Below are 25,881 nucleotides of genomic sequence, written 5' to 3' on the forward strand. Positions count from 1 at the left end.
TCAGTCAGTCACTCAGTCAGGCAGTCAGTCACTCAGTCAGTCAGTCAGTCACTCAGTCAGTCACTCAGTCAGTCAGTCAGTCACTCAGTCACTCAGTCAATCAGTCACTCAGTCAGTCACTCACTCAGTCAGTCAGTCACTCAGTCACTCAGTCAGGCAGTCAGTCAGTCACTCAGGCAGTCACTCAGGCAGTCACTCAGTCAGTCAGTCACTCAGTCAGGCAGTAAGTCAGTCACTCAGTCATGCAGTCAGTCAGTCACTCAGTCACTCAGTCACTCACTCACTCAGTCAGTCACTCAGTCAGTCACTCAGTCAGTCACTCAGTCAGTCACTCAGTCAGTCAGTCACTCAGTCACTCAGTCAGGCAGTCAGTCAGTAACTCAGTCAGTCACTCAGGCAGTCACTCAGTCAGTCACTCAGTCAGTCAGTCACTCAGTCAGTCAGTCACTCAGTCACTCAGTCAGGCAGTCAGTCAGTCACTCAGGCAGTCACTCAGTCAGTCACTAAGTCACTCAGTCACTCAGTCAGTCACTCAGTCAGTCACTCAGTCAGTCACTCACTCAGTCAGTCACTCAGTCAGTCACTCAGTCACTCAGTCAGTCAGTCAGTCACTCACCCACTCAGTCAGTCAGTCACTCACCCACTCAGTCAGTCAGTCACTCACCCACTCAGTCAGTCAGTCACTCAGTCACTCAGCCAGTCAGTCAGTCACTCAGCCAGTCAGTCACTCAGTCAGTCACTCAGTCACTCAGTCAGTCACTCAGGCAGTCAGTCACTCAGTCACTCAGTCAGTCACTCAGTCACTCAGTCACTCAGTCAGTCACTCAGTCAGTCACTCAGTCAGTCACTCAGTCAGTCACTCAGTCAGTCACTCAGTCAGTCATTCAGTCACTCGTTCACTCAGTCAGTCACTCGCTCACACACACAACCAGCATCACCTGGACAGGGAGCATCAGCAGCGGTGGGGGTGACTAGTCACTCACCCACTCAGTCAGTCAGTCAGTCACCCACTCAGTCAGTCACTCAGTCAGTCTCTCAGTCAGTCAGTCACTCAGTCACTCAGCCAGTCAGTCAGTCACTCAGTCACTCAGTCAGTCAGTCAGTCAGTCACTCAGTCACTCAGACAGTCAGTCACTCAGTCAGTCACTCAGTCAGTCACTCAGTAACTCAGGCAGTCAGTCACTCACTCAGTCACTCAGTCACTCAGTCACTCACTCAGTCAGTCAATCAGTCAGTCACTCAGTCACTTAGTCACTCAGTCACTCAGTCAGTCACTCAGTCACTCAGGCAGTCACTCAGTCAGTCACTCAGTCAGGCAGTCACTCAGTCAGGCAGTCACTCAGTCAGTCACTCAGTCAGGCAGTCAGTCACTCAGTCAGTCACTCAGTCACTCAGTCAGTCACTCAGTCACTCAGTCAGTCACTCAGTCAGGCAGTCAGTCACTCAGTCACTCACTCAGTCACTCAGTCACTCAGTCAGTCAGTCACTCAGTCACTCACCCACTCACTCACCCACTCAGTCACTCGCTCAGTCACTCACCCACTCACTCACTCAGTCACCCACTCAGTCACTCAGTCAGTCACTCACTCAGTCACTCAGTCAGTCAATCAGTCAGTCACTCAGTCACTCACTCAATCAGTCACTCACTCAATCACTCACTTAGTCACTCACTCAGTCACTCAGTCAGTCACTCAGTCACTCACACATTCACTCACCCACTCACTCACTCAGTCACCCACTCACTCACTCAGTCAGTCACTCAGTTACTCACTCAGTCACTCGCTCAGTCACCCACTCACTCAATCACCCACTCACTCACCCACTCACTCACCCACTCACTCACTCACCCACTCACTCACTCACTCACCCACTCACTCACCCACCCACTCACTCACTCACCCACTCACTCACTCACCCACTCACTCACCCACCCACTCACTCACCCACTCACTCACCCACTCACTCACTCACCCACTCACTCACTCACTCACCCACTCACTCACCCACCCACTCACTCACTCACCCACTCACTCACTCACCCACTCACTCACCCACCCACTCACTCACTCACTCACCCACTCACTCACTCACCCACCCACTCACTCACCCACTCACTCACCCACTCACTCACTCACCCACTCACTCACCCACACACTCACCCACTCACTCACTCACCCACTCACCCACTCACTCACTTACCCACTCACTCACTCACTCACCCACTCACTCAGTCACTAACCCACTGCCTGGTTACTCACTGTGTGTGTGTGTGTGGTAGTCACTTTGTGTGTGGTAGTCACTGTGTGTGTGTGTGGTAGTCACTGTGTGTGGTAGTCACTGTGTGTGTGGTAGTCACTGTGTGTGTGGTAGTCACTGTGTGTGTGTGTGGTAGTCACTGTGTGTGTGTGGTAGTCACTGTGTGTGTGTGTGGTAGTCACTGTGTGTGTGTGTGGTAGTCACTGAGTGTGTGTGTTAGTCACTGTGTGTGTGGTAGTCACTGTGTGTGTGTGGTAGTCACTGTGTGTGTGGTAGTCACTGTGTGTGTGTGTGGTAGTCACTGTGTGTGTGGTAGTCACTGTGTGTGTGTGTGTTAGTCACTGTGTGTGTGGTAGTCACTGTGTGTGTGGTAGTCACTGTGTGTGTGGTAGTCACTCTGTGTGTGTGGTAGTCACTGTGTGTGTGTGTGTGGTAGTCACTGTGTGTGTGGTAGTCACTGTGTGTGTGGTAGTCACTGTGTGTGTGTGTGTGGTAGTCACTGTGTGTGTGTGTGGTAGTCACTCTGTGTGTGTGTGGTAGTCACTGTGTGTGTGTGGTAGTCACTGTGTGTGTGTGTGGTAGTCACTGTGTGTGTGTGTGTGGTAGTCACTGTGTGTGTGGTAGTCACTCTGTGTGTGGTAGTCACTGTGTGTGTGTGGTAGTCACTGTGTGTGTGTGGTAGTCACTGTGTGTGTGTGTGGTAGTCACTGTGTGTGGTAGTCACTGTGTGTGTGTGGTAGTCACTGTGTGTGTGTGGTAGTCACTGTGTGTGTGTGTGTGGTAGTCACTGTGTGTGTGGTAGTCACTGTGTGTGTGTGTGTGGTAGTCGCTGTGTGTGTGGTAGTCACTGTGTGTGTGTGTGGTAGTCACTGTGTGTGTGGTAGTCACTGTGTGTGTGGTAGTCACTGTGTGTGTGTGTGGTAGTCACTGTGTGTGTGGTAGTCACTGTGTGTGTGTGGTAGTCACTGTGTGTGTGTGTGGTAGTCACTCTGTGGGTGGTAGTCACTGTGTGTGTGTGTGGTAGTCACTCTGTGTGTGGTAGTCACTCTGTGTGTGTGTGGTAGTCACTGTGTGTGTGGTAGTCACTGTGTGTGTGTGTGGTAGTCACTGTGTGTGTGGTAGTCACTGTGTGTGTGTGTGGTAGTCACTGTGTGTGTGGTAGTCACTGTGTGTGTGTGTGGTAGTCACTGTGTGTGTGTTAGTCACTGTGTGTGTGTGGTAGTCACTGTGTGTGTGTGGTAGTCACTGTGTGTGTGTGTGGTAGTCACTGTGTGTGGTAGTCACTGTGTGTGTGGTAGTCACTGTGTGTGTGTGTGGTAGTCACTGTGTGTGTGTGTGGTAGTCACTGTGTGTGTGTGTGGTAGTCACTGTGTGTGTGGTAGTCACTGTGTGTGTGTGGTAGTCACTGTGTGTGTGTGGTAGTCACTGTGTGTGTGTGGTAGTCACTGTGTGTGTGTGGTAGTCACTGTGTGTGTGGTAGTCACTGTGTGTGTGGTAGTCACTGTGTGTGTGGTAGTCACTGTGTGTGTGTGGTAGTCACTGTGTGTGTGTGTGTGGTAGTCACTGTGTGTGTGGTAGTCACTGTGTGTGTGTGTGTGGTAGTCGCTGTGTGTGTGGTAGTCACTGTGTGTGTGTGTGGTAGTCACTGTGTGTGTGGTAGTCACTGTGTGTGTGGTAGTCACTGTGTGTGTGTGTGGTAGTCACTGTGTGTGTGGTAGTCACTGTGTGTGTGTGGTAGTCACTGTGTGTGTGTGTGGTAGTCACTCTGTGGGTGGTAGTCACTGTGTGTGTGTGTGGTAGTCACTCTGTGTGTGGTAGTCACTCTGTGTGTGTGTGGTAGTCACTGTGTGTGTGGTAGTCACTGTGTGTGTGGTAGTCACTGTGTGTGTGTGTGGTAGTCACTGTGTGTGTGGTAGTCACTGTGTGTGTGTGTGGTAGTCACTGTGTGTGTGGTAGTCACTGTGTGTGTGTGTGGTAGTCACTGTGTGTGTGTTAGTCACTGTGTGTGTGTGGTAGTCACTGTGTGTGTGTGGTAGTCACTGTGTGTGTGTGTGGTAGTCACTGTGTGTGGTAGTCACTGTGTGTGTGGTAGTCACTGTGTGTGTGTGTGGTAGTCACTGTGTGTGTGTGTGGTAGTCACTGTGTGTGTGTGTGGTAGTCACTGTGTGTGTGGTAGTCACTGTGTGTGTGTGGTAGTCACTGTGTGTGTGTGGTAGTCACTGTGTGTGTGTGGTAGTCACTGTGTGTGTGGTAGTCACTGTGTGTGTGGTAGTCACTGTGTGTGTGGTAGTCACTGTGTGTGTGTGGTAGTCACTGTGTGTGTGTGGTAGTCACTGTGTGTGTGTGTGGTAGTCACTGTGTGTGTGTGTGGTAGTCAGTGTGTGTGTGTGGTAGTCACTCTGTGTGTGTGTGGTAGTCACTGTGTGTGTGTGGTAGTCACTGTGTGTGTGTGTGGTAGTCACTGTGTGTGTGGTAGTCACTGTGTGTGTGTGTGGTAGTCACTGTGTGTCTGTGGTAGTCACTGTGTGTGTGGTAGTCACTGTGTGTGTGTGTGGTAGTCACTGTGTGTGTGGTAGTCACTGTGTGTGTGGTAGTCACTGTGTGTGTGTGTGGTAGTCACTGTGTGTGTGGTAGTCACTCTGTGTGTGTGGTAGTCACTGTGTGTGTGTGGTAGTCGCTGCGTGTGTGTGTGGTAGTCGCTGTGTGTGTGTGGTAGTCACTGTGTGTGTGTGTGGTAGTCACTGTGTGTGTGTGTGGTAGTCACTGTGTGTGTGGTAGTCACTCTGTGTGTGTGTGGTAGTCACTGTGTGTGTGTGGTAGTCACTGTGTGTGTGTGGTAGTCACTGTGTGTGTGTGGTAGTCACTGTGTGTGTGTGTGGTAGTCACTCTGTGTGTGTGGTAATCACTGTGTGTGGTAGTCACTGTGTGTGTGGTAGTCACTGTGTGTGTGTGTGGTAGTCACTGTGTGTGTGGTAGTCACTGTGTGTGTGTGTTGTAGTCACTGTGTGTGTGTGTGTGGTAGTCACTGTGTGTGGTAGTCACTGTGTGTGTGTGGTAGTCACTGTGTGTGGTAGTCACTGTGTGTGGTAGTCACTGTGTGTGGTAGTCACTGTGTGTGGTAGTCACTGTGTGTGTGGTAGTCACTGTGTGTGGTAGTCACTGTGTGTGTGTGCTAGTCACCGTGTGCTAGTTACCGTGTGTGCTAGTTACCGTGTGTGCTAGTCACCGTGTGTGCTAGTTACCGTGTGTGCTAGTTACCGTGTGCTAGTTACCGTGTGTGCTAGTCACCGTGTGTGCTAGTTACCGTGTGTGCTAGTCACCGTGTGTGCTAGTTACCGTGTGTGCTAGTTACCGTGTGTGCTAGTTACCGTGTGTGCTAGTTACCGTGTGTGCTAGTTACCGTGTGTGCTAGTTACCGTGTGTGCTAGTTACCGTGTGTGCTAGTTACCGTGTGTGCTAGTTACCCTGTGTGCTAGTTACCGTGTGTGCTAGTTACCGTGTGTGCTAGTCACCGTGTGTGCTAGTCACCGTGTGTGCTAGTCACCGTGTGTGCTAGTTACCGTGTGTGCTAGTTACCGTGTGTGGTAGTTACCGTGGTGGTAGTTACCGTGTGTGCTAGTTACCGTGTGTGCTAGTTACCGTGTGTGCTAGTCACCGTGTGTGGTAGTCACCGTGTGTGCTAGTCACCGTGTGTGCTAGTCACCGTGTGTGCTAGTTACCGTGTGTGGTAGTTACCGTGTGCTAGTTACCGTGTGTGCTAGTTACCGTGTGTGCTAGTTACCGTGTGTGCTAGTTACCGTGTGTGGTAGTTACCGTGTGTGCTAGTTACCGTATGTGGTAGTTACCGTGTGCTAGTTACCGTGTGTGCTAGTTACCGTGTGTGCTAGTTACCGTGTGTGCTAGTTACCGTGTGTGCTAGTTACCGTGTGTGCTAGTTACCGTGTGTGCTAGTCACCGTGTGTGCTAGTTACCGTGTGTGCTAGTCACCGTGTGTGCTAGTCACCGTGTGTGCTAGTCACCGTGTGTGCTAGTTACCGTGTGTGCTAGTTACCGTGTGTGGTAGTTACCGTGTGTGCTAGTTACCGTGTGTGCTAGTCACCGTGTGTGCTAGTCACCGTGTGTGCTAGTCACCGTGTGTGCTAGTCACGTGTGTGCTAGTTACTGTGTGTGCTAGTTACCGTGTGTGGTAGTTACCGTGTGTGCTAGTCACCGTGTGTGGTAGTCACCGTGTGTGCTAGTCACCGTGTGTGCTAGTCACCGTGTGTGGTAGTTACCGTGTGTGCTAGTTACCGTGTGTGCTAGTTACCGTGTGTGCTAGTTACCGTGTGTGCTAGTCACCGTGTGTGCTAGTTACCGTGTGTGCTAGTTACCGTGTGTGCTAGTTACCGTGTGTGCTAGTTACCGTGTGTGGTAGTCACCGTGTGTGCTAGTCACCGTGTGTGCTAGTTACCGTGTGTGCTAGTTACCGTGTGTGCTAGTTACCGTGTGTGCTATTTACCGTGTGTGCTAGTTACCGTGTGTGCTAGTTACCGTGTGTGCTAGTTACCGTGTGTGCTAGTTACCGTGTGTGCTAGTTACCGTGTGTGCTAGTCACCGTGTGTGCTAGTTACCGTGTGTGCTAGTCACCGTGTGTGCTAGTTACCGTGTGTGCTAGTTACCGTGTGTGCTAGTTACCGTGTGTGCTAGTTACCGTGTGTGCTAGTTACCGTGTGCTAGTTACCGTGTGTGCTAGTCACCGTGTGTGCTAGTTACCGTGTGTGCTAGTCACCGTATGTGCTAGTTACCGTGTGTGCTAGTTACCGTGTGTGCTAGTTACCGTGTGTGCTAGTTACCGTGTGTGCTAGTTACCGTGTGTGCTAGTTACCGTGTGTGCTAGTTACCGTGTGTGCTAGTCACCGTGTGTGCTAGTCACCGTGTGTGCTAGTCACCGTGTGTGCTAGTTACCGTGTGTGCTAGTTACCGTGTGTGGTAGTTACCGTGGTGGTAGTTACCGTGTGTGCTAGTTACCGTGTGTGCTAGTTACCGTGTGTGCTAGTCACCGTGTGTGGTAGTCACCGTGTGTGCTAGTCACCGTGTGTGCTAGTCACCGTGTGTGCTAGTTACCGTGTGTGGTAGTTACCGTGTGCTAGTTACCGTGTGTGCTAGTTACCGTGTGTGCTAGTTACCGTGTGTGCTAGTTACCGTGTGTGGTAGTTACCGTGTGTGCTAGTTACCGTATGTGGTAGTTACCGTGTGCTAGTTACCGTGTGTGCTAGTTACCGTGTGTGCTAGTTACCGTGTGTGCTAGTTACCGTGTGTGCTAGTTACCGTGTGTGCTAGTTACCGTGTGTGCTAGTCACCGTGTGTGCTAGTTACCGTGTGTGCTAGTCACCGTGTGTGCTAGTCACCGTGTGTGCTAGTCACCGTGTGTGCTAGTTACCGTGTGTGCTAGTTACCGTGTGTGGTAGTTACCGTGTGTGCTAGTTACCGTGTGTGCTAGTCACCGTGTGTGCTAGTCACCGTGTGTGCTAGTCACCGTGTGTGCTAGTCACCGTGTGTGCTAGTCACGTGTGTGCTAGTTACTGTGTGTGCTAGTTACCGTGTGTGGTAGTTACCGTGTGTGCTAGTCACCGTGTGTGGTAGTCACCGTGTGTGCTAGTCACCGCGTGTGCTAGTCACCGCGTGTGGTAGTTACCGTGTGTGCTAGTTACCGTGTGTGCTAGTTACCGTGTGTGCTAGTTACCGTGTGTGCTAGTCACCGTGTGTGCTAGTTACCGTGTGTGCTAGTTACCGTGTGTGCTAGTTACCGTGTGTGCTAGTTACCGTGTGTGCTAGTTACCGTGTGTGCTAGTCACCGTGTGTGCTAGTCACCGTGTGTGCTAGTTACCGTGTGTGCTAGTTACCATGTGTGCTAGTTACCGTGTGTGCTATTTACCGTGTGTGCTAGTTACCGTGTGTGCTAGTTACCGTGTGTGCTAGTTACTGTGTGTGCTAGTTACCGTGTGTGCTAGTCACCGTGTGTGCTAGTTACCGTGTGTGCTAGTCACCGTGTGTGCTAGTTACCGTGTGTGCTAGTCACCGTGTGTGCTAGTTACCGTGTGTGCTAGTTACCGTGTGTGCTAGTCACCGTGTGTGCTAGTTACCGTGTGTGCTAGTCACCGTGTGTGCTAGTTACCGTGTGTGCTAGTCACCGTGTGTGCTAGTTACCGTGTGTGCTAGTTACCGTGTGTGCTAGTCACCGTGTGTGCTAGTCACCGTGTGTGCTAGTTACCGTGTGTGCTAGTCACCGTGTGTGCTAGTCACCGTGTGTGCTAGTCACCGTGTGTGCTAGTCACCGTGTGTGCTAGTCACCGTGTGTGCTAGTTACCGTGTGTGGTAGTTACCGTGTGTGCTAGTTACCGTGTGTGCTAGTTACCGTGTGTGCTAGTCACCGTGTGTGCTAGTTACCTTGTGTGCTAGTTACCGTGTGTGCTAGTTACCGTGTGTGCTAGTCACCGTGTGTGCTAGTTACCGTGTGTGCTAGTTACCGTGTGTGCTAGTTACCGTGTGTGCTAGTCACCGTGTGTGCTAGTTACCGTGTGTGCTAGTCACCGTGTGTGCTTGTTACCGTGTGTGCTAGTCACCGTGTGTGCTAGTCACCGTGTGTGCTAGTTACCGTGTGTGCTTGTTACCGTGTGTGCTAGTCACCGTGTGTGCTAGTCACCGTGTGTGCTAGTCACCGTGTGTGCTAGTTACCGTGTGTGCTAGTTACCGTGTGTGCTAGTTACCGTGTGTGCTAGTCACCGTGTGTGCTAGTCACCGTGTGTGCTAGTCACCGTGTGTGCTAGTTACCGTGTGTGGTAGTCACCGTGTGTGCTAGTCACCGTGTGTGCTAGTTACCGTGTGTGCTTGTTACCGTGTGTGCTAGTTACCGTGTGTGCTAGTTACCGTGTGTGCTAGTTACCGTGTGTGCTAGTCACCGTGTGTGCTAGTTACCTTGTGTGCTAGTTACCGTGTGTGCTAGTTACCGTGTGTGCTAGTCACCGTGTGTGCTAGTCACCGTGTGTGCTAGTCACCGTGTGTGCTAGTTACCGTGTGTGGTAGTCACCGTGTGTGCTAGTCACCGTGTGTGCTAGTTACCGTGTGTGCTTGTTACCGTGTGTGCTAGTTACCGTGTGTGCTAGTTACCGTGTGTGCTAGCCACCGTGTGTGCTAGTCACCGTGTGTGCTAGTTACCGTGTGTGCTAGTTACCGTGTGTGCTAGTCACCGTGTGTGCTAGTTACCGTGTGTGCTAGTCACCTTGTGTGGTAGTCACCGTGGTGCTAGTTACCGTGGTGCTAGTCACCGTGTGTGCTAGTCACCTTGTGTGGTAGTCACCGTGTGTGCTAGTCACCGTGTGTGCTTGTTACCGTGTGTGCTAGTCACCGTGTGTGCTAGTCACCGTGTGTGCTAGTTACCGTGTGTGCTTGTTACCGTGTGTGCTAGTCACCGTGTGTGCTAGTCACCGTGTGTGCTAGTCACCGTGTGTGCTAGTTACCGTGTGTGCTAGTTACCGTGTGTGCTAGTTACCGTGTGTGCTAGTCAGCGTGTGTGCTAGTCACCGTGTGTGCTAGTCACCGTGTGTGCTAGTTACCGTGTGTGGTAGTCACCGTGTGTGCTCGTCACCGTGTGTGCTAGTTACCGTGTGTGCTTGTTACCGTGTGTGCTAGTTACCGTGTGTGCTAGTTACCGTGTGTGCTAGCCACCGTGTGTGCTAGTCACCGTGTGTGCTAGTTACCGTGTTGTTACCGTGGTGCTAGTTACCGTGTGTGCTAGTTACCGTGTGTGCTAGTCACCGTGTGTGCTAGTCACCGTGTGTGCTAGTCACCGTGTGTGCTAGTTACCGTGTGTGCTAGTTACCGTGTGTGCTAGTTACCGTGTGTGCTTGTTACCGTGTGTGCTAGTCACCGTGTGTGCTAGTCACCTTGTGTGCTAGTTACCGTGTGTGCTAGTTACCGTGTGTGCTAGTTACCGTGTGTGCTAGTCACCGTGTGTGCTAGTCACCATGTTGTTACCGTGTGTGCTAGTTACCGTGTGTGCTAGTTACCGTGTGTGCTAGTCACCGTGTGTGCTAGTCACCGTGTGTGCTAGTTACCGTGTGTGCTAGTCACCGTGTGCGCTAGTTACCGTGTGTGCTAGTCACCGTGTGTGCTAGTTACCGTGTGTGCTAGTTACCGTGTGTGCTAGTTACCGTGTGTGCTAGTCACCGTGTGTGCTAGTTACCGTGTGTGCTAGTTACCGTGTGTGCTAGTTACCGTGTGTGCTAGTCACCGTGTGTGCTAGTCACCGTGTGTGCTAGTCACCGTGTGTGCTAGTTACCGTGTGTGCTAGTTACCGTCTGCTAGTTACCGTGTGTGCTAGTCACCGTGTGTGCTAGTCACCGTGTGTGCTAGTCACCGTGTGTGCTAGTTACCGTGTGTGCTAGTTACCGTGTGTGCTAGTTACCGTGTGTGCTAGTTACCGTGTGTGCTAGTCACCGTGTGTGCTAGTTACCGTGTGTGCTAGTTACCGTGTGTGCTAGTCACCGTGTGTGCTAGTCACCGTGTGTGCTAGTCACCGTGTGTGCTAGTCACCGTGTGTGCTAGTCACCGTGTGTGCTAGTCACCGTGTGTGCTAGTTACCGTGTGTGCTAGTCACCGTGTGTGCTAGTCACCGTGTGTGCTAGTCACCGTGTGTGCTAGTCACCGTGTGTGCTAGTCACCGTGTGTGCTAGTCACCGTGTGTGCTAGTTACCGTGTGTGCTTGTTACCGTGTGTGCTAGTCACCGTGTGTGCTAGTCACCGTGTGTGCTAGTTACCGTGTGTGCTAGTTACCGTCTGCTAGTTACCGTGTGTGCTAGTCACCGTGTGTGCTAGTCACCGTGTGTGCTAGTCACCGTGTGTGCTAGTTACCGTGTGTGCTAGTTACCGTGTGTGCTAGTTACCGTGTGTGCTAGTTACCGTGTGTGCTAGTTACCGTGTGTGCTAGTCACCGTGTGTGCTAGTCACCGTGTGTGCTAGTTACCGTGTGTGCTAGTTACCGTGTGTGCTAGTCACCGTGTGTGCTAGTCACCGTGTGTGCTAGTCACCGTGTGTGCTAGTCACCGTGTGTGCTAGTCACCGTGTGTGCTAGTCACCGTGTGTGCTAGTCACCGTGTGTGCTAGTCACCGTGTGTGCTAGTCACCGTGTGTGCTAGTCACCGTGTGTGCTAGTCACCGTGTGTGCTAGTCACCGTGTGTGCTAGTCACCGTGTGTGCTAGTCACCGTGTGTGCTAGTTACCGTGTGTGCTAGTTACCGTGTGTGCTAGTCACCGTGTGTGCTAGTTACCGTGTGTGCTAGTCACCGTGTGTGCTAGTCACCGTGTGTGCTAGTTACCGTGTGTGCTAGTCACCGTGTGTGCTAGTTACCGTGTGTGCTAGTCACCTTGTGTGGTAGTCACCGTGTGTGCTAGTCACCGTGTGTGCTAGTCACCGTGTGTGCTAGTCACCGTGTGTGCTAGTTACCGTGTGTGCTAGTCACCGTGTGTGCTAGTCACCGTGTGTGCTAGTCACCTTGTGTGGTAGTCACCTTGTGTGGTAGTCACCGTGGTGCTAGTTACCGTGGTGCTAGTCACCGTGTGTGCTAGTCACCTTGTGTGGTAGTCACCGTGTGTGCTAGTCACCGTGTGTGCTAGTCACCGTGTGTGCTAGTTACCGTGTGTGCTAGTTACCGTGGTGCGTTACCCTCTGGTTATCACCGCAGCGAGGAGCGTAGTGAGACCCAGGCCCTGCGGTTACAGCAGGATGAGGCCTACCTCGTCAGCCTGCGGGCCGACCAGGAGAAGGAGCGGCTGCGACGTGAACGGAGGGACGCTGAGGAGCGTGAGAGTCAGCGGAGAGACGCTGATGTGGAGCGTGAGAGTCAGCGGAGACAGGTCACTAACTACATCACTGTCACTACTACTACACTAGTACTATACTATCACTACTGCTACACTAGTACTATACTATCACTACTACTACACTAGTACTATACTATCACTACTACGCTGAGGAGCGTGAGAGTCAGCGGAGAGACGCTGATGAGGAGCGTGAGAGTCAGCGGAGACAGGTCACTAACTACATCACTGTCACTACTACACTAGTACTATACTATCACTACTACTATACTATCACTACTACTACACTAGTACTATACTATCACTACTACTACACTAGTACTATACTATCACTACTACACTACTACACTAGTACTATACTATCACTACTACTAAGCTGAGGAGCGTGAGAGTCAGCGGAGAGACGCTGATGTGGAGCGTGAGGCTCAGCGGAGACAGGTCACTAACTACATCACTGTCACTACTACTACACTAGTACTATACTATCACTACTACTACACTAGTACTATACTATCACTACTACTACACTAGTACTATACTATCACTACTACTACACTAGTACTATACTATCACTACTACTACACTAGTACTATACTATCACTACTACGCTGAGGAGCGTGAGAGTCAGCGGAGAGACGCTGATGAGGAGCGTGAGAGTCAGCGGAGACAGGTCACTAACTACATCACTGTCACTACTACTACACTAGTACTATACTATCACTATCACTACACTAGTACTATACTATCACTACTACTACACTAGTACTATACTATCACTACTACTACACTAGTACTATACTATCACTACTACTACGCTGAGGAGCGTGAGAGTCAGCGGAGAGACGCTGATGTGGAGCGTGAGAGTCAGCGGAGACAGGTCACTAACTACATCACTGTCACTACTACTACACTAGTACTATACTATCACTACTACTACACTAGTACTATACTATCACTACTACTAAGCTGAGGAGCGTGAGAGTCAGCGGAGGGACGCTGATGAGGAGCGTGAGAGTCAGCGGAGACAGGTCACTAACTACATCACTGTCACTACTTCTACACTAGTACTATACTATCACTACTACTACACTAGTACTATACTATCACTACTACTACACTAGTACTATACTATCACTACTACTACACTAGTACTATACTATCACTACTACTACACTAGTACTATACTATCACTACTACTACACTAGTACTATACTATCACTACTACTACACTAGTACTATACTATCACTACTACTACACTAGTACTATACTATCACTACTACTACACTAGTACTATACTATCACTACTACTAAGCTGAGGAGCGTGAGAGTCAGCGGAGAGACGCTGATGAGGAGCGTGAGGCTCAGCGGAGACAGGTCACTAACTACATCACTGTCACTACTACTACACTAGTACTATACTATCACTACTACTACACTAGTACTATACTATCACTACTACTAAGCTGAGGAGCGTGAGAGTCAGCGGAGAGACGCTGATGTGGAGCGTGAGAGTCAGCGGAGACAGGTCACTAACTACATCACTGTCACTACTACTACACTAGTACTACACTATCACTACTACTACACTAGTACTATACTATCACTACTACTACACTAGTACTATACTATCACTACTACTATACTACTACTATACTATCACTACTACTACACTATCACTACTACACTAGTACTATACTATCACTACTACTACACTAGTACTATACTATCACTACTACTACTATACTACTACTACTATACTATCACTACTACTACACTATCACTACTACACTAGTACTATACTATCACTACTATCACTATCACTAGTACTATACTATCACTACTACTACACTCGTACTATACTATCACTACTACTACACTAGTACTATACTATCACTACTACACTAGTACTATACTATCACTACTACTACACTATCACTACTACTACACTATCACTACTACTACACTATCACTACTACTACACTATCACTACTACTATACTATCACTACTACTACACTAGTACTATACTATCACTACTACTATACTATCACTACTACGACACTATCACTACTACTACACTAGTACTATACTATCACTACTACTACACTAGTACTATACTATCACTACTACTACGCTGAGGAGCGTGAGAGTCAGCGGAGAGATGCTGATGTGGAGCGTGAGGCTCAGCGGAGACAGGTCACTAACTACATCACTGTCACTACTACTACACTAGTACTATACTATCACTACTACACTAGTACTATACTATCACTACTACTATACTATCACTACTACTACACTATTACACTATCACTACTACTACTATAGTATCACTACTACTACACTATCACTACTACTACACTATCACTACTACTACTATACTAGACTATCACTACTACTACTACACTATCACTACTACTACTATACTATCACTACTACTACACTAGTACTATACTATCACTACTACAATATCACTACTACACTATCACTAGTACTATACTATCACTACTACTACACTAGTACTATACTATCACTACTACTACACTAGTACTATACTATCACTACTACTACACTAGTACTATACTATCACTACTACTACACTAGTACTATACTATCACTACTACTACACTAGTACTATACTATCACTACTACACTGAGGAGCGTGAGAGTCAGCGGAGAGACGCTGATGAGGAGCGTGAGGCTCAGCGGAGACAGGTCACTAACTACATCACTGTCACTACTACTACACTAGTACTATACTATCACTACTACTACACTAGTACTATACTATCACTACTACTACACTAGTACTATACTATCACTACTACTACACTAGTACTATACTATCACTACTACTACACTAGTACTATACTATCACTACTACTATAATACTACTACACTATCACTACTACTACTACACTACTATTATACTATCACTACTACACTAGTACTATACTATCACTACCATTACACTAGTACTACACTATCACTACTACTATACTATCACTACTACTACTATACTATCACTACTACTACACTAGTACTATACTATCACTATCACTACTACTACACTAGTACTATACTATCACTACTACTACACTACTACTACACTATCACTACTACTATCACTAGTACTATACTATCACTACTACTACACTAGTACTATACTATCACTACTACACTAGTACTATACTATCACTACTACTACACTAGTACTATACTATCACTACTACTAAGCTGAGGAGCGTGAGAGTCAGCAGAGAGACGCTGATGAGGAGCGTGAGAGTCAGCGGAGACAGGTCACTAACTACATCACTGTCACTACTACTACACTAGTACTATACTATCACTACTACTACACTAGTACTATACTATCACTACTACTATCACTAGTACTATACTATCACTACTACTACACTAGTACTATACTATCACTACTACGCTGAGGAGCGTGAGAGTCAGCGGAGAGACGCTGATGAGGAGCGTGAGGCTCAGCGGAGACAGGTCACTAACTACATCACTGTCACTACTACTACACTAGTACTATACTATCACTACTACTACACTAGTACTATACTATCACTACTACTAAGCTGAGGAGCGTGAGAGTCAGCGGAGAGATGCTGACGTGGAGCGTGAGGCTCAGCGGAGACAGGTCACTAACTACATCACTGTCACTACTACTACACTAGTACTATACTATCACTACTACTACACTAGTACTATACTATCACTACTACGCTGAGGAGCGTGAGAGGCAGCGGAGAGACGCTGATGTGGAGCGTGAGGCTCAGCGGAGACAGGTCACTAACTACATCACTGTCACTACTACTACACGTAGTACTATACTATCACTACTACTACACTAGTACTATACTATCACTACTACTACACTAGTACTATACTAGTCACTACAGTACACTGGGTACTAGTACTATCACTACTACACTATCACTACTACTACTACTATCACTACTACTACACTATCACTACTACTATACTATCACTACTACTATACTATCACTACTACTACAGACACTATCACTACTACTACACTATCACTAGTACTATACTATCACTACTACACTATCACTACTACTATAGCTATCACTACTACTACTACACTATCACTACTACTATACTATTACTATCACTACTATACTATCACTACTACTAATTACACTATCACTACATCACTATCACTACTACTACACTATCACTACTACTACTATAGCTATCACTATTACTACACTACTACTAGTACTATCACTACTACTACTACTACACTATCACTACTACTACACTATCACGTACTATACTATCACTACTACTACACGTATCACTACTACTACTATAGCTACTACACTACTACTACACTAGTAGTGTACTATCACTACTACTACACTACTACTATAGCTATCACTACTACTACAGCCAGTACTATACTATCACTACTACTACACTGATCACTACTATAGCTATCACTACTACGACTAGTACTATACTATCACGTACTACACTAGTACTATACTATCACATACTACTACTATACTACTACTGACAGCTACTATCACTACTACTATACTATCACTACTACACTACTACTAGACAGATACTACTACTACACTACTACTACACTATCACTACTACACTACTACTACTACAATACTACGTACTACAACTACTACTACACTATCACTACTACTACAGCTAGTACGTATACTATCACTACTACACTACTACTACTACAATACTACTACTACGCTACTACTACACTATCACTACTACTACACTAGTACTAACTATCACTGACAATCACTATCACTAGTACTATACTATCACTACTACTACACTAGTACGATACTATCACTACTACGACACTAGTACTATACTATCACTACTACTACAGCTAGTACTATACTATCACTACTACTACACTAGTACTATACTATCACTACTACTACACTAGTACAATACTATCACTACTACTACACTAGTCACGTACTACTACACTATCACTACTACTATACTATCACTACTACTACAGCTAGTACTACACTATCACTACTACTACACTAGTACTATACTATCACTACTGACACTAGTACTATACTATCACTACTACTACACTAGTATATAGCTATCACTACTGACTACTATAGCTATCACTACTATACTATCACTACTACACTATCACTACATCACTATACTACACTACATCACTGTCACTACTACACTATCACTACTACACTAGTACTATAGCTATCACTACTACTACACTATACTAATACTAGTACTAGTCACTACTACTACACTATCACTACTACTACTACACTATCACTACTACTACACTATCACTAGTACTACTACTATACTATCACTACTACTACTATACTATCAGCTACTACTACACTATCACGTACTACTATACTATCACTACTACTACTATACTATCACTATTACTACACTATCACTACTACTATACTATCACTACTACTACACTATCACTACTACTACTATACTATCACTACTACTATACTATCACTTACTACTACACTATCACTACTACTACTACACTATCACTACTACGCCACTACTATACTATCACTACTACTACACTATCACTACTACTACACTACTATACTCTCACTATCACTACTACACTACTATACCTTATCACTACTACACTATCACTACTACTACACTATCACTACTAGACTATCACTACTACTACACTATCACTACTACTACACTATCACTACTACACTACTACACTATCACTACTACTATACTATCACTACTACTATACTATCACTACTACTACACTACTGCACTATCACTACTACTACACTAGTCACTACTACTACACTATCACTACTACACTACTACTACCACTACTACTATACTAGTCACTACTACTATACTATCACTACTACTACACTACTGCACTATCACTACTACTACACTATCACTACTACTACACTATCACTACTACACTACTACTACACTACCACTACTACCATTACTACCACACTACCACTACTACACCCACACTACCACTACTACCACACTACCACTACTACCACTACTACTACTACCACTACTACCCACACTACCACTACTACCACTACTACCACACTACCACTACTACCACACTACCATGCTACCACTACTACCACTACTACCACACTACCACTACTACCACTACTACCACACTACCACTACTACTACACTACCACTACTACCACTACTACCACACTACCACTACTACCACTACTACCACACTACCACTACTACTACACTACCACTACTACCACACTACTACCACTACTACCACACTACCACTATACCACACTACCACACTACTACTACACTACTACCACTACTACCACACTACCACTACTACCACACTACCACTACTACCACACTACCACTACTACCACACTACCACTACTACCACACTACCACTACTACCACACTACCACTACTACCACACTACCACACTACCACTACTACCACACTACCACGTACTACCACACTACCACTACTACCACTACTACCACACTACTACCACTATTACTACACACTACTACACTACCACTACTACCACACTACCACTACTACACTACTACCACACTACCACTACTACCACTACTACCACACTACCACTACTACCACACTACTACTACACTACCACTACTACCACACTACCACTACTACCACACTACCACTACTACCACACTACCACTACTACCACACCACTACTAACCACTACTACCACACTACTACCACTAATACTACTCACTACTACAACTACCACTACTACCACACTACCACTACTACACTACTACCACACTACCACTACTACCACTACTATCACACTACCACTACTACCACACTACCACTACTACCACACTACCACTACTACCACTACTACCACACTACCACTACTACCACACTACCACACTACTACCACACTACCACTACTACCACACTACCACTACTACCACTACTACCACTACTACCACTACTACCACACTACCACACTACCACTACTACCACACTACCACTACTACCACACTACCACTACTACTACACTACCACTCACTACCACACTACCACTACTACCACTACTACCACACTACCACCACACTACCACTACTACCACACTACCACACTACTACCACACTACCACTACTACCACACTACCACTACTACCACTACTACTACCACTACTACTACCACTACTACCACACTACCACACTACCACACTACCACACTACCACTACTACCACACTACCATTACTACCAAACTACCACTACTACTACACTACCACTACTACCACACTACTACCACTACTACCACACTACCACTACTATCACACTACCACTACTACCACACTACCACTACTACCACTACTACTACACTACTACCACACTACCACTACTACCACACTACCACTACTACCACTACTACCACACTACCACTACTACCACTACTACCACACTACCACTACTACCACTAGTACCACTACTACCACACTACCACACTACCACTACTACCACACTACCACTACTACCACTACTACTACTACCACACTACCACTACTACCACACTACCACACTACCACTACTACCACAATACCACTACTACTACCACACTACCACTACTACCACACTACTACCACACTACCACTACTACCACACTACCACTACTACCACACTACCACTACTACCACTACTACCACACTACCACTACTACCACACTACCACTACTACCACTACTACCACACTACCACTACTACCACTACTACCACTCTACCACTGCTACCACACTACCACTACTACCACTACTACCACACTATCACACTACTACCACACTACCACTACTACCACTACTACCACTCTACCACTGCTACCACACTACCACTACTACCACACTACCACACTACTACCACTACTACCACACTACTACTACTACCACTACTACCACTCTACCACTGCTACCACACTACCACTACTACCACTACTACCACACTATCACTACTACTACCACACACTACCACTACTACCACACTACCACTACTACTACCACTACTACCAACACTACCACTACTACCACTACTACCACACTACTACTACTACCACACTACCACTACTACCACTACTACCACACTACCACATTACCACTACTACCACACTACCACATTACCACTACTACCACACTACCACACTACCACTACTACCACACTACCACTACTACCACTACTACCACACTACCACATTACCACTACTACCACACTACCACTACTACCACACTACCACTACTACCACTACTACCACTCTACCACTGCTACCACACTACCACTACTACCACTACTACCACACTATCACACTACTACCACACTACCACTACTACCACACTACCACACTACCACTGCTACCACACTACCCTACTACCACTACTACCACACTACCACTACTACCACACTACCACTACTACCACTCTACCACTGCTACCACACTACCACTACTACCACTACTACCACACTACCACACTACCACTACTACCACACTACCACTACTACCACACTACCACTACTACCACACTACCACTACTACCACACTACCACTACTACCACTACTACCACTCTACCACTGCTACCACACTACCACACTACTACTACACTATCACACTACCACACTACTACTACTACCACACTACCACTACTACCACACTACCACTACTACCACACTACCACACTACTACTACTACCACACTACCACTACTACTACTACCACACTACCACTACTACCACTACTCCCACACTACCACTACTACCATACTACCACTACTACTACCACAGTGATATAGTGACAGTGTTACAGTGTTACAGTGGTACAGTGCGGTGTGTTTCACTGTACAGGAGGTGGCTCGCGAGCGCCAGCGCCAGCGCCGGGCCCTGCTGTTGTACAGTGGCACAGTGTTACAGTGGTACAGTGGCACAGTGGTACCGTGACACTGATACAGTAGCACAGTGGTATAGTGGTACAGTGTCACAGTTGTACAGCGGCACAGTGTTACAGTGTTACAGTGACAGTGGTACAGTGACAGTGACACAGTAGCACAGTGGTACAGTGGCACAGTGTTAGTGTTACAGTGACAGTGGTACAGTAACAGTGATACAGTAGCACAGTGGTACAGTGGCACAGTGTTACAGTGTTACAGTGACAGTGGTACAGTGACAGTGATACAGTAGCACAGTGGTACAGTGACAGTGGTACAGTGGCAGTGACACAGTGACACAGTGGTACAGTCACAGCAGCACAGCGGTACAGTAGCACAGTGTTACAGTGATACAGTGATACAGTGTTACAGTGACACAGTGGTACAGTGTTACAGTGCGTGTTTCACCGTACAGGAGGTGGCTCGCGAGCGCCATCGCCGGGCCCTGCTGATGTACAGTGTTACAGTGATAGTGTTACAGTGGCACAGTGTTAGTGGCACAGTGTTACAGTGTTACAGTGACAGTGTTACAGTGTTACAGTGACAGTGTTACAGTGATAGTGGCACAGTGTTACAGTGTTACAGTGACAGTGTTACAGTGTTACAGTGACAGTGTTACAGTGATAGTGTTACAGTGTTACAGTGACAGTGTTACAGTGTTAGTGGCACAGTGTTACAGTGTTACAGTGACAGTGTTACAGTGATACAGTGTTACAGTGTTACAGTGACAGTGTTACAGTGATAGTGTTACAATGGCACAGTGGTACAGTGGTACAGTGGTACAGTGACAGTGTTACAGTGATACAGTGTTACAGTGTTACAGTGACAGTGTTACAGTGATAGTGTTACAGTGGTACAGTGTTACAGTGATACAGTGTCACAGTGTTACAATGACAGTGTTACAGTGGCACAGTGTTACAGTGATACAGTGTTACAGTGACAGTGTTACAGTGGCACAGTGTTACAGTGTTACAGTGACAGTGTTACAGTGTTAGTGGCACAGTGTTACAGTGTTACAGTGACAGTGTTACAGTGATACAGTGTTACAGTGTTACAGTGACAGTGTTACAGTGATAGTGTTACAATGGCACAGTGTTACAGTGGTACAGTGTTACAGTGACAGTGTTACAGTGATACAGTGTTACAGTGACAGTGTTACAGTGATGGTGTTACAGTGGTACAGTGTTACAGTGATACAGTGTCACAGTGTTACAATGACAGTGTTACAGTGGCACAGTGTTACAGTGATACAGTGTTACAGTGACAGTGTTACAGTGGCACAGTGGTACAGTGTGTGTTGTACTGTACAGGAGGTGGCTCGCGAGCGCCAGCGCCGGGCCCTGCTGATGTACAGTGTTACAGTGATACAGTGTTACAGTGATACAGTGTTACAGTGATACAGTGTTACAGTGATACAGTGGTACAGTGGTACAGTGATACAGTGTGTGTTGTACTGTACAGGAGGTGGCTCGCGAGCGCCAGCGCCGGGCCCTGCTGATGTACAGTGTTACAGTGATACAGTGTTACAGTGGTGCAGTGTTATAGTGACACAGTTTTACAGTGACAGTGTTACAGTGTTACAGTGCGTGATGTACTGTACAGGAGGTGGCTCGTGAGCGCCAGCGTCGGGCCCTGCTGTGGTACAGTGTTACAGTGTTACAGTGATACAGTGTTACAGTGGTGCAGTGTTATAGTGACACAGTTTTACAGTGACAGTGTTACAGTGTTACAGTTCGTGATGTACTGTACAGGAGGTGGCTCGTGAGCGCCAGCGTCGGGCCCTGCTGTGGTACAGTGTTACAGTGTTACAGTGATACAGTGTTACAGTGGTGCAGTGTTATAGTGACACAGTTTTACAGTGACAGTGTTACAGTGTTACAGTGCGTGATGTACTGTACAGGAGGTGGCTCGTGAGCGTCAGCGCCGGGCCCTGCTGTGGTACAGTGGCACAGTGGCACAGTGATACAGTGTTACAGTGACAGTGATACAGTGGTACAGTGGTACAGTGTTACAGTGTGATGTACTGTACAGGAGGTGGCTCGTGAGCGTCAGCGCCGGGCCCTGCTGTGGTACAGTGTTACAGTGTTACAGTGGTGCAGTGTTATAGTGACACAGTGTTACAGTGACAGTGATACAGTGGTACAGTGGCACAGTGGCACAGTGTTACAGTGTGTTGTACTGTACAGGAGGTGGCTCGTGAGCGCCAGCGTCGGGCCCTGCTGTGGTACAGTGGCACAGTGGTACAGTGACACTGATACAGTAGCACAGTGGTACAGTGTGACAGCGTGTTGTACTGTACAGGAGGTGGCTCGCGAGCGCCAGCGTCGGGCCCTGCTGTGGTACAGTGTTACAGTGTTACAGTGATACAGTGTTACAGTGGTACAGTGATACAGTGTGTGTTGTACTGTACAGGAGGTGGCTCGCGAGCGCCAGCGCCGGGCCCTGCTGTGGTACAGTGGCACAGTGTTACAGTGATACAGTGGTACAGTGGCACAGTGGTACAGTGTTACAGTGAGACAGTGTTACAGTGGCACAGTGTTACAGTGGTACAGTGTTACAGTGATACAGTGGTACAGTGTTACAGCGTGATGTACTGTACAGGAGGTGGCTCGTGAGCGCCAGCGTCGGGCCCTGCTGTGGTACAGTGTTACAGTGATACAGTGGTACAGTGGCACAGTGGTACAGTGTTACAGTGAGACAGTGTTACAGTGGCACAGTGTTACAGTGGTACAGTGTTACAGTGATAGTGTTACAGTGGCACAGTGTTACAGTGATACAGTGGCACAGTGGCACAGTGGCACAGTGTTACAGTGTGTTGTACTGTACAGGAGGTGGCTCGTGAGCGCCAGCGCCGGGCCCTGCTGTGGTACAGTGGCACAGTGTTACAGTGTTACAGTGATACAGTGGTACAGTGGCACAGTGGTACAGTGTTACAGTGAGACAGTGTTACAGTGGCACAGTGTTACAGTGGTACAGTGTTACAGTGATACAGTGGTACAGTGTTACAGCGTGATGTACTGTACAGGAGGTGGCTCGTGAGCGCCAGCGTCGGGCCCTGCTGTGGTACAGTGGCACAGTGTTACAGTGTTACAGTGGTACAGTGGCACAGTGGTACAGTGTTACAGTGAGACAGTGTTACAGTGGCACAGTGGCACAGTGATACAGTGTTACAGTGACAGTGTTACAGTGGTACAGTGGTACAGTGTTACAGTGTGTTGTACTGTACAGGAGGTGGCTCGTGAGCGTCAGCGTCGGGCCCTGCTGATGCCGGAGGAGCCGCCGGCCGGTCACCCGGGCGCCATCACCGCCGTCTTGAAGCTGCCAGACGGCACGAGGCTCTCTCGGAGATTCCTCGACACGCACACCACCCAGGTGAGTGAGTGAGGTGGTGAGTGAGGGGGTGAGTGAGTGAGGTGGTGAGTGACACACACACCACCCAGGTGAGTGAGGTGGTGAGTGAGGGGTGAGTGAGGTGGTGAGTGACACACACACCACCCAGGTGAGTGAGGGGTGAGTGAGGTGGTGAGTGAGGTGGTGAGTGAGGTGGTGAGTGACACGCACACCACCCAGGTGAGTGAGGGGTGAGTGAGGTGGTGAGTGAGGTGGTGAGTGAGGTGGTGAGTGACACGCACACCACCCAGGTGAGTGAGGGGTGAGTGAGGTGGTGAGTGAGGTGGTGAGTGACACCCACACCACCCAGGTGAGTGAGGGGTGAGTGAGGTGGTGAGTGAGGTGGTGAGTGAGGTGGTGAGTGACACGCACACCACCCAGGTGAGTGAGTGAGGTGGTGAGTGAGTGAGGTGGTGAGTGACACCCACACCACCCAGGTGAGTGAGGGGTGAGGTGGTGAGTGAGTGAGGTGGTGAGTGACACCCACACCACCCAGGTGAGTGAGTGAGGTGGTGAGTGAGGTGGTGAGTGAGGGGGTGAGTGAGGGGGTGAGTGACACGCACACCACCCAGGTGAGTGAGTGAGGTGGTGAGTGAGTGAGGTGGTGAGTGACACCCACACCACCCAGGTGAGTGAGTGAGGTGGTGAGTGAGTGAGGTGGTGAGTGACACCCACACCACCCAGGTGAGTGAGTGAGGTGGTGAGTGAGGTGGTGAGTGAGGGGGTGAGTGAGGGGGTGAGTGACACCCACACCACCCAGGTGAGTGAGGGGTGAGGTGGTGAGTGAGTGAGGTGGTGAGTGACACGCACACCACCCAGGTGAGTGAGTGAGGTGGTGAGTGAGGTGGTGAGTGAGGTGGTGAGTGACACGCACACCACCCAGGTGAGTGAGTGAGGTGGTGAGTGAGTGAGGGGTGAGTGAGGTGGTGAGTGAGGTGGTGAGTGAGTGAGGTGGTGAGTGAGTGACTCAGGGGGTGAGTGAGGTGGTGAGTGAGGGGTGAGTGAGTGAGGTGGTGAGTGAGGTGGTGAGTGAGTGAGGTGGTGAGTGAGGTGGTGAGTGAGGTGGTGAGTGACACGCACACCACCCAGGTGAGTGAGGTGGTGAGTGAGGTGGTGAGTGAGGTGGTGAGTGAGTGAGGTGGTGAGTGAGTGACTCAGGGGGTGAGTGAGGTGGTGAGTGAGGGGTGAGTGAGTGAGGTGGTGAGTGAGGTGGTGAGTGAGGTGGTGAGTGAGGTGGTGAGTGAGGTGGTGAGTGACACGCACACCACCCAGGTGAGTGAGTGAGGGGTGAGTGAGGTGAGTGAGAGGGTGAGTGAGGGGGTGAGTGAGGGTGAGTGAGGTGGTGAGTGACACGCACACCACCCCAGGTGAGTG

General features: G+C 48.2%; 1 protein-coding gene across 10 annotated transcripts in view; it reads left to right on the forward strand.

Annotated features, from left to right (window-relative positions):
• Window positions 1-25,881, forward strand: part of FAF2 (Fas associated factor family member 2) — a 97,230-nt gene that overhangs the window by 65,714 nt on the left and 5,635 nt on the right. For all 10 annotated transcript variants that reach the window (XM_076058975.1, XM_076058978.1, XM_076058977.1 and 7 more), the window contains 2 exons: window positions 11,976-12,147; window positions 24,346-24,489. In XM_076058975.1, the coding sequence (XP_075915090.1) occupies window positions 11,976-12,147; window positions 24,346-24,489 (316 nt within the window). The remainder of the gene's footprint in view (window positions 1-11,975; window positions 12,148-24,345; window positions 24,490-25,881) is intronic.

This window comes from Petromyzon marinus, assembly GCF_048934315.1.
Source record: "Petromyzon marinus isolate PM22_M1 ecotype Great Lakes invasive population chromosome 83 unlocalized genomic scaffold, UKy_Petmar_22M1.pri1.0 chr83_unloc.2, whole genome shotgun sequence".
In the NCBI taxonomy this organism is placed as follows: Eukaryota; Metazoa; Chordata; class Hyperoartia; order Petromyzontiformes; family Petromyzontidae; genus Petromyzon; species Petromyzon marinus.